The sequence below is a fragment of the Lactuca saligna genome, chromosome 7 (assembly GCF_052625555.1).
Source record: "Lactuca saligna cultivar CGN05327 chromosome 7, ASM5262555v1, whole genome shotgun sequence".
Classification (NCBI taxonomy): domain Eukaryota; kingdom Viridiplantae; phylum Streptophyta; class Magnoliopsida; order Asterales; family Asteraceae; genus Lactuca; species Lactuca saligna.
Genome location: NC_136423.1, coordinates 10,402,786 through 10,415,416, shown reverse-complemented (window position 1 = coordinate 10,415,416; position 12,631 = coordinate 10,402,786). Strand labels below are relative to the sequence as shown.

Genomic DNA, 12,631 nt, shown 5'->3' with positions numbered 1-12,631 from the left:
CATCAAGATATTTCAAGTAAGGAACAACGAGGTAAGATCAAAATTATAGCAAAAAACATCAAAATTATAGCAAAAGTGATCTCTTTTTCACACGAGCATATTTCTATTCTTCCGTCTTTAAAAGTCAAACTTAGATTTTGTAGTCAATTAAAGGGCAAGAAATAATTGTGAAAAACTTAGTTTAGGAATCTCGATATGTGTACATGGGACTTTTTCCAGAAAGGCAATTGAACAGGGACTTTTCCTGGAAGGGCAAAAAAGTCATTTAATGTGATGAAATAAGAGTCATTTTACAAAAAGAGTTGTGAGGAATTAATTTAATGTTCACTCCTAAACCGTAACTTACTCCTGGAATAGCAATTACGTTTTCCTTTATCTCGTGTCTTGATTATGATGAAATACTTCTGAGCGTAGCTTAGATACTTCAATCGGAGTTGTTCTTTGCATATACTTCTTCAAAGTCCCTCTCCGATCACCTTTTTCAAGACCATTAAACCAATTTTCAAGATGATAAATCATCATTCGTTTGTTATGATTTAGCTCCTTTTCCTAATTCATTCATATCTCAAATTGACAATACAGTTACATGTGTCTTTATCAGCAATAAATATCAGTGCTTGAAAAACTATAATGATAGATATTTTCAATTTGGATATACGGAAATACTTTAATTTATTTGTTTATTATAGCATCTTACTTCAAGTTTGTTTCTTGCTAAAACATTGGACTTCGAAAAAACTATCAAGTTATAGCAAGTGAAAATCGTTTGTATTTGGAGAACATTACTATTATACTATATACTAGATAGATTTTTCATGGCACGTGCTGTAATACGGAAAAGAAGGAATTAGAATGCTATAACAAACAAATAAATGAAAGTACATTGTTGTTTCTCATATTTAAGGTAAAATTGCCATACCCCTTTCGCACTACTCTGAGAAAGCATGCAAACAAACATGCTACTTGATGGCCTATTTTGAGATTCTACCATTGAACGAACTTCTCCCACAAGCAATATCTATTCGGTTGCCTCGTACACATGATTGGTGCTCATTTTCTCTTGAGCAATTAAAACCTTTTTCATTTAGTAATGTACAGTAACTTGACCCTAGCATAAAATTTTATTACATGATGCAACATTTGCACTTTTCATTTAGTAAGATTTCATTTCGCAATTTAAGTGCATGCAACTCGTTTCCTTCTTTGATTGTTGTACTTGTACTACCTCCTTTGTTAAACCAAGATATCATTCAATTTCATAATTGTTCATATATAATTTCCGTTGTCACCAAGTATATTCTATGTACACATATGTTGTTACTTGTTAATATGATAAATTAACAAACCACGCAACATAAACAACTGGAAGAATTTAAGCAAAAAATTTGGGTTTAGACTCTAGAATAAAAAGCAGTGATGTCTGAAAAACTCTTTAAAAAACAATCAACAATCAACAATCAAAAACCAAATACAAAAATAGTCGATCTGACATAACAAAATATAAGGATCCAAAACTGAAAATTTTTCTAAGCATCAGCAACGACCTCTTCAGAAACATCGACCAATTCTTCAACCTCAACCTGTTTGGCTTCATATTCCTCTTCAACATCACTGGCTTCACCATCTCTGAGCATTTCTCTCTCCATTTTGTCTTGTTGATGATACTTCTTCCACTGATTCACCCACTCACTCCATTCCTCCTTCAGCTGTTTCCTTTTCTCACGATCCTGCTCACTCAATAGCAATGAGATATCTTGATCTTCCACATCGTACTTTTTGCTGTACTTTTTCAGGTTCTTCAAGATCTCCTCCTCTTTCTCAGGGCTCAAGAATGATGGTGGCCTTGGCCTCCACAAAAACTGTGTTCATAATAATTTTAAACATGTTATAAAGCCAACAAACCATATTTAGTGCTTAATGAAATTTTTACCTGAAAGAAATGGTCCTTGAGAATGCGGTAGAGCAGCTTGCCGTTGAATGACCAAATGTTGAAACCATTTTCCATCTCATGCACAGAAGTCACTGAAGTTGCAACATACCTTTTCAACAAAAAAAACATTTATGAATTTTAATATTATTCAGCCACTTTTAAACCAAATTTATGAAAATGTTACCTACCTTCCAGTAGGATCCCATTCGATATCGGTTGCCATAAAATGCTCAGCGGTTGCCATGGTTTCAAGCTCATCCACATTAAAGAATTCCAACTGTCCATTGAAGCCCTTCAACCCAGCCAGAATTACAAATCTGCCACCAGGAGACCAGAAAAGGGCGTTGGCTTGTTTCTGCTTAAGGGTTGTGAGTTTAGAGACTTTCCCTCCTTTCATTGAGTAGAAACTGATATCGGGCCTTGGGTTATCACCGTGAATGATTGCAAATCTGTGACCCTTGGGCTCCCATGCAAATGCAATGATTTTGTCGTTTTTGTTTTCGAGTTCAAAAACTTCAATTGGGATGTCGCGTTCTTTGATTCTGAAAAGCTCGAATCCAGTGTATGTGCTTTTTTTGGTTTTTGTGTATCGGTCAACTTTGACTGCAAGATATTCTCCTTCACTTTGCCAATACATTTTGCAATCACTCACACTGAAGAGGTTCTTTTGGCGTAACTCTGCTTTGCTTGGGATTTGGAACAGACTCACCTATAAATATATATAAATAGTATGGAATTTTTCAGATTCTTGAAATATAAATAGTCAAAGGTTTTCTTTTTCTCACTTAAAAACAAGATTTTCTTCAACTTACTCTAGCAGGTTGATTTCCACCACCTTGTTCAGGAACAAAGAGTGCAAAAATAGGATCAGCAGGAGACCAACAAAAATCAGTCACATTTTCAACTTTAATTGATTTCTTATCAATAAGACTAAAAGTCTCAGTCTCATACACAGAAATCACATTTTTTCCAAGTCTAGCAAAGTACTTGTCTTCTTTTCCACCACCCCATCTGCAAAATAATACACATTTTTAAATACTAATAAATATTCTAAACTAATTTATAATCAAACAAATATATTATCACCTGAAAACAGGCCAAGAAACACCAGAAAACCCTCCACTTCCTCCAAATGCAAACTCATCTGCACTTCCCTTGAAATCTCTCATAACTTTGCTTGTTCTCACATCAAATATGTTGAGCACCACCCTCTAATCATGTACACAATTATAACTGTTAACTCAAAAAAATATTTGTTTGTTCTATAATTACAACAAATAGTAATGTGGGTTTTCATTTATTTGTTTATTGTAACCTCTTGTTTTCATTTCTTTCTATCATAGCATTGTAAATTAGACAGTAAAAATTGCTTTGTATTCGGGTAGATTTTTCAAAGTAAAATGTTGTAATACGAAGAAAATAAAGTAGGATACAATAGTAATTAATAAAATGTGTTGCTATTTCTTGTATTTAACCCTATAAAAAAACCTCCTTACATGACTATCTCGTGGATTGCTTGGCTCATGGCTGCTGTAAGTAACCAGATACTTCTCACCAGGAGAGAAGTCAATCAATTTAACCTACAATTTCACAGCACAAATTTCAAAATTCCAAGCCTTAACAATTAAATATATTTAATTAAAAAAGTAAAGATCAATTCAAACTTCAAAGTAATAACCTGAGGATGAGCATAGCGCATAAGGCGATTGAAGGTAGAAGCACCACCCCACACAGCAGCACCCTGTCTATGGACAGTTGCCAAGTATGTCCCCAAAGGAGACCATTGCACAAAACTTTCTGTCCAAAACTGTATACAAATTAAACAACCAAGAAAGGTTAAATTAGTAAATACAAACTTGCAATCCATAAATAGACCAGAAAAATGAAAAGTAAAGGATAAAAAAGATGCTTAATTACAGGTCGTTTGTAAACAGGATCAGCCTTCACTTGTCTTGCATCATTCCACAAAACCTCTGTGTCTGATCCAGCACGAATAACAAACTGATCTCTACCCTTCTCATCAGTAAGCCAATGTTGTAGATTTTCCTGTATTGATGCACAATAAATGTTGACAACTTATAAAAAAAATAACTACAAAAATGAATGCAAGATACAAGGCAGAAAGTTATATGCAAATGAAAGAACATACCCCTGATGTGTATGGTTTGGATTCTGGAGGTGCCCACTCATCTGGAACTCTCATGAACTTCTCAATTTCATCAAAAATGTTGACAGAAAAAATGTGGGCTCTATCAAGCTTGTACCCATTGGTTTTTTCCTTTGCAAGTTCAGCTTCCTACAACAAACCATGCCACAAAAGCAAAAGTTAAAATCAATTTGCGATCTTTCTAAAAGAATAAAAGATAAAAACATTATCTTTTTTCTATAGATCCAATGAGTAACAGAATAAGAAAGCTATTAACAAGAATTGTGGGACAAGAGAGAGGTATATACCTGTGGAGTGTTGTATTCGATGAAGCAGTAACCTCGAGTTTTCCCAGTTTCTTCCTCAACAGGCATCCAAAGCCCATTCTCCTTGATTACCCCAATTTGACTATAAATCTTACGTACTACACCTTCAAGCTTCTCAAATTTCTCACGGGGAACAACTGGTAAATTGTCCACAACAATAATGTTGCCAAACCCAGCATCAAATTCCAATGAATCCTCCTCGTTAAGATCCTCATCGTCACTGAAAATATCAGATACTCTTAGCTAGTACATAATACATGTACATAGATACATGTATTTGATGCGAAATTTTCAAAAACACACACAATGTAAGTGGATTGTCAATGATTCAAAAACCATGTATAGATAGAAATACAGGTAACCCTAAATTATCGTGCGATAGATACAAGATGAAATCGACCCAGTTTATTACAGAAAACAAAACAGCAATTAAACGCATATGCGAGCATGAATAATAAAGAGAGTGACTGTAAGAGATTTAAACTTTTACCTTTTGATACCGAAGTCTTCACCGGGAGGAACCCAAACAGAGTTCCAGTCAACTGCCGACAAATCAATATTCAAACGGGAGGCCTCCGTTCGGATATCTTCCATTGACATTACGTCCGCCATGGTTGCTTAATGCTTTCTGTATGGTGAAAACGGCCTAGGAAAAGGTAATCCTAAGCAGTTTTCGGCTACGCCCTTTTGCAACCGATGTGATGAACTATTGGTCGAAATTAGGGTTTTTGATAAGATTTGTTTTGAGGCGACGGAGTGACGGTGCGTCTATATAAACAAAACATATTTTTACTGTAGTATTGTTTAGAGTAAATTACATAAATGGCCCATGTGGTTTGGGATAACTTATGTATTTGGTCCTTAATTTAATTTTTTAATTCGGACCTTCCCTATATTATGTTTTTATTGTGTGTATGTTCCATGTCTCAACTAAAAAAACTATTATACCCTTATCAATATCTTTTTTTAATTAATTTTATTATAAATGTATTTCTAGATGAGCTCACTTGACCCTCCCAACCTTCATTCCTTATCTTTTCCCCACCCATTGTCTTATTCATTTGACCAACCACTCCCACTTTTACCATGTTTGCCATTTTTGAAACCCACTTGTAAGCATAATACCAAGAAAATGAAATTAAATCTAACTGACTGAACCGGGCTTACAACCAAAGAGTTATGAGGAATAATATCGTGTCCATGTTTCCTCTCCTTTTCCCTCATTGTCCCTCTTCAACTAGTTATGCTTACTTAACTCTTTCGATGCTCTAAATCGACGAAGAACAATTGTTTCCGTCTATCTATATCTTCAAACTCTATCATATCTATAGGGTTAAAGAACAGGTTTTCATCACCTTTCCCCTCCCCACCTCGTCTCCCTTTTAAGAATCTATTTTTTGCATGCGAACAATGAGGTATGATGGTAACAATGACTTGAGTTATTATATTTATCGGATGAAATGTTGATGATTTGGGATTCTTCATTGTCGACTCAGTGTTCTAGAGTTATACCCATTGTCACCAATCAATGGTGGATTAGTTATATTCATCAAATTTGAGTTTTTTGTAAGTGGTTGATATCATCGGTGGTGATGTTGATGGCCAAAAAAAAAAAGATGACTAGTGCAAACCTTAATCCATTGTAACTCTCCCTCATCAGCCTCCATCTCTCAAATCGCCGGCCACTTGCAAACCTTAATCCATTGTATGAGTCTTTGAGATTGAAAGTGCATTTTTGGTGTTCTTAGAGGAAGGAGAACAAATTAGAATCATCTTAGAAGCTCAATGCAACATAGATCCAGAAGTATCTCACCCTCAAGAATCTTTTGGAGGTATAAAGTCCAAATCTTTATGGGTTATTTGCTTAGATCTTTCTAATCTAGAGTTTGTGTACATTTTGGTCCTATAGTTTTGGTCTAGTGGAGTATGAGCTACTCCATATCCTTGAATTGTAGTTTATGTAGTTTTAAGCTCATGGGTTCATAAAAATAAGAGCTTGAACACTCTCATTAATCCATTCAGAAGTTTTGGAGCTTTGGATGGATTTTGGACCAAGGGTTTGAGTTTATACCCTCTTGTATGCATGTAAATGGATAAAGTCAGAGACTTTACCCATTAACATGTCCCTTGTTACCTGGATCTGGAGTTTGGTGCTTTGGCTTAATGAAATAAGTACTTAATGAGGAATTGGGGATTTAACTCTGGTACGTTGGGCATACTGCTCCTAGATGGAATCTTTGACTTTTTTACCTTGACTTTGACCAAGATTTTGACCACGTTTTACTTAGGGGTATTTTGGGTATTTTGAGTAAGTAGTTTGAGATTAGGTCATTGTTTGTTGTATAATTGACATGTAGAGTCAACAGTTGGAGCTGTTATCCGTTCAAATACATTTCAAACTATGAGGTGAGTTTCCTCACTAAACTTGTGGGTCGAAGGCACCAATGCCGGCCCAGTAGATTATATATCACGGATTAGGATGTTACTATGATGTAGTGATCTGTCAAGATCCGCATGTTTATTTGTTTGTTGTTATATGTTTATCTGTTGCATATGTCGATATAATGTGGTTGGGTTAAGGCAATATTGCTTTGTGCGGAAGCCAACAAACGGGGGAGCAAGTCAGACACAAGTTGTGGGTCAGAAAGACAAGCCAAACTTATGTTGTGGGCTCGGGAGCAATCCAGACATGAGTTGTAGGCTAGGAAGGCAAGTCATACTCATGTGGTGGGCTTAGGGGTAATCTAGTCTGATGGTTATGGACCCAATATCCATGTTGTTTTATGTTTGTATGGTGGTATTTTGGGGGAACTCACTAAGCTTTCGCTTAAAGTTAAAGTGTTATGTATCAAGTACTTTTGCGATTGAGGCAAGACGAATGCGTGATCGTACACATCATTCGATGACATGTTTAGGAGATGTTATGATACATTGATTTTGTAATATTTTATACTTGATACTGGTTTCTTATGACTTGGGTTTTATTGGAGACAATGATTTTACTTTAATTAAAAAATGAAAATTTTATTTGTGATTTTTGGACGTTACAGAATAATCAAATGGTTCCTCTACTCACATATCAAAAAAATTTGGGGCATGTTGTTAGTACCTTTTCTCAACCGGTTCTTGAACTTCTTATTAATAATAAATCATCATCGAATCCAGCTTACACAAAGTGGTTGTAGGTTAATCAACGGGCCATCATTCTTCTACGGGCATCACTTATAGAGGAAACTTCTTCTGAAATAGTCGGTCTTTCCACCACTCAATAGGGTTGGGATGCTCTTGAACATCCATATAGCAACTCCTTTATTTAATGGATTCAATTGTTACGATATCAACTTTGTTAATTGTCAAAAGGTCATCCTTTGTTGCTTATTTCGGGCGAAAGTTCAAATTCATGTGTGATTAATTGGCGGCTGTTGGACATCATGTCAATGAACCATGTATGGTTTATTGGTTCATGTGTGGTCTCAATTCATCATTTGAGACCTTTTTAACTATTATTCGAGCCTCCCGATCTCCCACTACTTTTCATGATCTTCTTGCTCAAGCTGAAGCACATGAGTTATTTTTACACTCCTTACATGATACTATTTCTCCTTTAGTTGCCTTTGCGGTTAATACCAACACACTTGCTCCATTCGTGGACATGGTTGCACACCGATCAAGGGGCTATCATTCTTCTCCAAACATCACTTACGGAGGAAACTTTTTCTAAAATCGTAAGTCTTTCCACTGCTCAACAAATATGGATTGTTCTTGAACACGCATATATCAACCCCTCTATTGAACGAGTTCAATCGTTACGAGATCAGCTCCATCAACTGTCAAAAATGATGGTTTTAGAGACATATATTGAATATCACACAACACATCAACATATATTCAACACACATGCCTCTACAACCATCATTTTCCATCGGGTCTACCTTGAGAGCACCTTAAAGACGTAGTATAATGAAAATGTAAGATAATATTACTTTTATATTTTCGGTACCTTGTTAAATATCATGCATTACACTATTACATGTATTTTCGTTTATGATGTTTTGTTACATTATATAAAATCAAGTAACTGGAGTCCGCCCTTATCAGGTAAGGTATTGCCTTACACATGGGAGGTGCAACGTTCGAAACCTGAGGGGTTTAATTAAGATTTTATGAGGAAAGGGTATGCAATGCACTTAGATGTCTTAACGTATCTCCTAAGGAGCAAGCCATCACCTCTTATCCTTGCAAAAACGGGGAGTCGTGGCAAGGCACCGAAAGCCCATTTATGAGGTTATAACAAAATACTTTGACTTATATAATGTTTTTCCAAAAATGTAGTTCTATAGCTTTAAAAAAGTTATAAAGAAATATTAAGAAATTTTAAATAAACTTTGATGAAGTTATGAGGTTGTTACATTTATATATAAAATGTTTGTTCATTTATGTATTATTCTTATGATGTCTAGATCCTCTCCGGTTAACTAGGATTTCCACGTCATACTTTCTATTTTGACATGTACTTATGTTAGTAGCAGGTATTTAGTGATGTTATGCAGGCTAAGAAGCTTGATGATATTTAAAGATTAATAATGATGGTATATTTGAAATAGCTAGACACTTTACAATTACTTATTTTGTTAATTATGATGCCATCGTATGAACTTTTGATAATGTACTCTCAATGTTAAAAGTTTTTTGATATGTTGGAAAGTTTTCCGCATGTTATTTACTCAAATGATATGAAAACTATTTTAAAAAGGGGTTTCAAATTGACTATTGCAAAGTACATATATAATGGATGTTTCATAATACGGTTCATCTTTTAAAATCGTCACCTTGATTCAAAATGCCAAAATCTCTTTATATAACATGTGTGAAGATAAATGTTTCATGTTGAATTCCTTGAATAGCATGTTGGTTCCATCACAACAATCATTAAAAATAATATATGTGACCTCTATAATGGGTGAAGAAACCCTCACCATTTATGTTTTTATCCACATAGACCAATTAATAACATGAAAAATACATCATAGTCAATAAACACATTATAGCTATATTTTAAATCTTAAAATCTATATTTACATACATGATTTTGGAACTTTCAATCCATGTGACCTAAGAAAAGCATCATGAAACTCGACCATCCATAACCGACATTCCCATCCTATTACATCGATAAATTGTACATCTTGTGAACACATACATAACACGTTTGGCGCAAAATTTTCTTGTTTTATATATGTGGTTGTCTTCGAATGACACAAGACCCTTTATGTATGTTCCATCTAAAGGTCATAGATAATTTCTTTATCAAAGAAAAAAAATGTTAAAAATATATTAAAATCAACCAAATAAAATTTTTATGGAATCCTTTTAAATCCAATTCCATTCAATTTCACAACCAAACATAAAAATTCATATTCCAGTTCCACCAAATTAAGTCAATCCCACCTAACCAAAGGCACTCTTGTACATACATAAATGGATAAAGTTACTCATAACCCGCACAAAAATGATAGTCTTTACCGGAACAGTATCCAATCTTTTCACGCGAACAGCCGTCCAGGCCACAAATTCAAGCAATGGTGCACCGCCTCCGGACAATCGCAACCTACCAGTACCATCAGCGCCACCGCCACCGCCTCGAACCCCTCTGCTATCAGCCCCGAAGCCATCTTGGATTGTTAGAACAGAGGTAAGGTAACACTTTCTTAAATTGATATTTATACATGCTGGTTTTGTTGCTGCTGTAATTCGTAATGAAACTTAATTTAATTATCCGTTACTGTATTGATCGAAACCTGACAAATAGTTGGAGCATGAGAGTTATGGATTTGGGGAAAACTGTTGCGATTTTGAACAGGTTTTGATTATTTGAAGTTGTGACTGTTTAGATCTCATCCGATACAAAGTTTGTTCCGTTTACAGGCGATCAAATCGAACTTCCCATGCTCATTTGACCTCTTAATTGTTTGTATATAAGTCGAAAACATAGGAAATAGCTAGAAGTAAAGTGAATCAACGAAGGCATTATGTTTTAGTTGAAAATGGAATTCTTGATTTGCCCTTGTTTTGTTGGTGTTTTTGAAGAATACCTGATACCCAAGTTGCTCTTTTTTTTCATGCAGTCTAATGTTAGATTAGAGAAAAGACAAAAACCAGATCCTTCATGTGTTGTATGCAAAGGGAGTGGAAGAGTAGATTGTTTTGATTGTTGTGGAAAAGGTTAGCTCTTTCCCTCACTTCCATAAAAAACACAAATGCATCAACACTTGCTAGTTTTTCCTTTTCTTGTGGGCCCGTTTGTTACACGAAGAACAGAACATATTGTATTGTGTTTGTCATGTATGTGTTACAAGTGATGTTTCTTTATAATTTGTTTCAGGAAGGACAAACAATGTTGACTTAGCAATGCTTCCAAATGGGGAGTGGCCAAAATGGTAAAGTATCCTAAATCTTGAGCATTTTTAAAAAAAAATGTTTTTTTTCAACGAATTATGCATCCATGTTTTCAATCTATAACCAAAATATGTAACCGTGTTCATCCCATAAATGTATATTTATGCAACATAATGTTTGACTTTTTGACCGATTTGAGGTTTTACACAGGTGCAAGACATGTGGTGGGAGTGGGCTTGGCTATTGCTCAAGGTGTCTTGGGACGGGGGAATACAGGTATCTTATGGGATTTCAATTTATGAAGAAAGATAATGATGGAAATGGAGGAAATTACAAGGTTCGTGATATGTTAAGAAATCGCAAGAGTGCAGCAGATTTGCTTCCAAATGATGAAACAGCTTAGAAATGGACGTATCACTTCAATTTTTAAATCTGGCCCTTAACGGGTTTAAATCTACAACAACCACCCTTCATCTTCAGGTTGAGAGCCGAATGGCCCATAATATTTGTGGTCACCCTTCATATTCCGTTCATCACAAAACAAAGAAAGACGAATGAGGCGTGAATAAAATAGAAATAAAAATGTTGAACAAGGGTGGAAATGTGAAATGGTGTAAACAGAAGGTTTTATCAATGATTGGAGGTTAAAAAAATTAAAACATTCTTTGTGATTTTTATGTGGTTAGAATCTACTTTGTAATAGCTTTAGGCTTATGTATCTATTGCAACTAAATCGAAAGAAAAGTGTTTGATTTCAATGTTTTTCTCTTGTCACATCTTGAGTTAAAATAATAATAATAATAATAAAATAAAAATAAAAAATTCAAATAAATTAATAATGATATAAAAATAAAAAAAATTCAAGAGTTGTCCTAGGTATAACTTTTAAAGGTCTCAACTCTTGGATAGCTATATGCTTTCTTTTGGGAAAAATGATTTAGGAAGATAACTAAGTGTTTGAACCTGCTCACATTTGATCTCTTATCTTTTTTTTTTATCCTTATTATTCCTGTTTATGTGGTTATTACGTGGCATTATGTGGGATCTACTTGGCTTATTAAATGTAACTCCTACGATATTAAGTTGTTGTATGCGTCGTTTTCATCAATTGTGTCATAGATCGACATGGCCACTTTTTCTTTTATCTCTTCCAAACGAAATGCTGAATTTCAACCTGAAAATCCTTGTAATTGTGGGTTACCATCTCGCGTACGAACTAAAGATAATTTGGGGGAAAAAAATCAGATTGTGCCTTAACTCCATGGTAAATCAAATGTTTTTACTTTATTGTTTAATCATTTTCTTTTAACCAATTTGTTTCTTTTTTCAAGAATAAAGGACCAAAATGCAATTTATGGGAATGGTTGGAGACGAAACCCTTAAAAATGAGGGTCAATCCATGAACAAGTCCCATGTCAATGTCATCCAATAGGAAGTCAAGAAACCATTTACATGTTTCCTTATTTTCAACTGTCACCACAACTATGCAATAGGGAAGATATGGTTGTTTGCATCCCTATCCATAGCTGCTAATAGTTGACATTTACATATACCCTTTAAAAAATAATCATCTACCCCTATTACCCTCCTTCCTGTAGGATGCAATCTACCCACCCTTCACATCCTTAAAACAAACATACATTTTAGAAAAGTAAGTGATGGACTCAGGCATGACATCCACATCTATCTTTACTATTGAACCATGATTTTTCCTCATTATTTCTTTTCCATAACTCTATACTTTACCATAATGTTCTATCAAACTACCCTCTATCTCATCCAAAACATATCTCCTAATATTTCTACATTGATTCACACTAACAATCAAGTTAA

The 12,631-nt window shown here is 34.7% G+C and overlaps 2 protein-coding genes across 2 annotated transcripts; one reads left to right on the top strand and one right to left on the bottom strand.

Moving 5' to 3' along the window:
• Nucleotides 1-1,371: 1,371 nt before the first annotated feature.
• Nucleotides 1,372-5,145, bottom strand: LOC145004354 (eukaryotic translation initiation factor 3 subunit B-like). Its single transcript, XM_078963252.1, has 11 exons — nt 4,893-5,145; nt 4,385-4,622; nt 4,080-4,226; nt 3,848-3,976; nt 3,609-3,737; nt 3,427-3,510; nt 3,017-3,141; nt 2,743-2,941; nt 2,119-2,639; nt 1,931-2,039; nt 1,372-1,859 (listed from the first exon to the last, which is right to left on the bottom strand). Exons 1-11 carry the CDS (start codon nt 5,012-5,014, stop codon nt 1,527-1,529), a joined length of 2,136 nt encoding a protein of 711 aa, XP_078819378.1. The 5' UTR covers nt 5,015-5,145; the 3' UTR covers nt 1,372-1,526.
• A 4,714-nt stretch (nt 5,146-9,859) lies between these two features.
• On the top strand, nt 9,860-11,478 carry ENA (DnaJ/Hsp40 cysteine-rich domain superfamily protein). The gene is made up of 4 exons (XM_078965434.1): nt 9,860-10,094; nt 10,528-10,624; nt 10,785-10,839; nt 11,009-11,478. Exons 1-4 carry the CDS (start codon nt 9,912-9,914, stop codon nt 11,199-11,201), a joined length of 528 nt encoding a protein of 175 aa, XP_078821560.1. The 5' UTR covers nt 9,860-9,911; the 3' UTR covers nt 11,202-11,478.
• The last annotated feature ends 1,153 nt before the right edge of the window (nt 11,479-12,631 follow it).

Bases quoted from the DNA above. Each gene is read 5' to 3' on its own strand.
- LOC145004354 (XM_078963252.1), bottom strand. From the start codon at position 5,014: ATGGCGGACGTAATGTCAATGGAAGATATCCGAACGGAGGCCTCCCGT. The intron at 3,977-4,079 runs GTATGTTCTTTC...GCATCAATACAG, and splicing joins CCAAACCATACACATCAGGG to GAAAATCTACAACATTGGCT. The intron at 2,942-3,016 runs GTGATAATATAT...ATTATTTTGCAG, and splicing joins GTTTCTTGGCCTGTTTTCAG to ATGGGGTGGTGGAAAAGAAG.
- ENA (XM_078965434.1), top strand. From the start codon at position 9,912: ATGATAGTCTTTACCGGAACAGTATCCAATCTTTTCACGCGAACAGCC. The intron at 10,625-10,784 runs GTTAGCTCTTTC...AATTTGTTTCAG, and splicing joins TTTTGATTGTTGTGGAAAAG to GAAGGACAAACAATGTTGAC. The intron at 10,840-11,008 runs GTAAAGTATCCT...GGTTTTACACAG, and splicing joins AATGGGGAGTGGCCAAAATG to GTGCAAGACATGTGGTGGGA.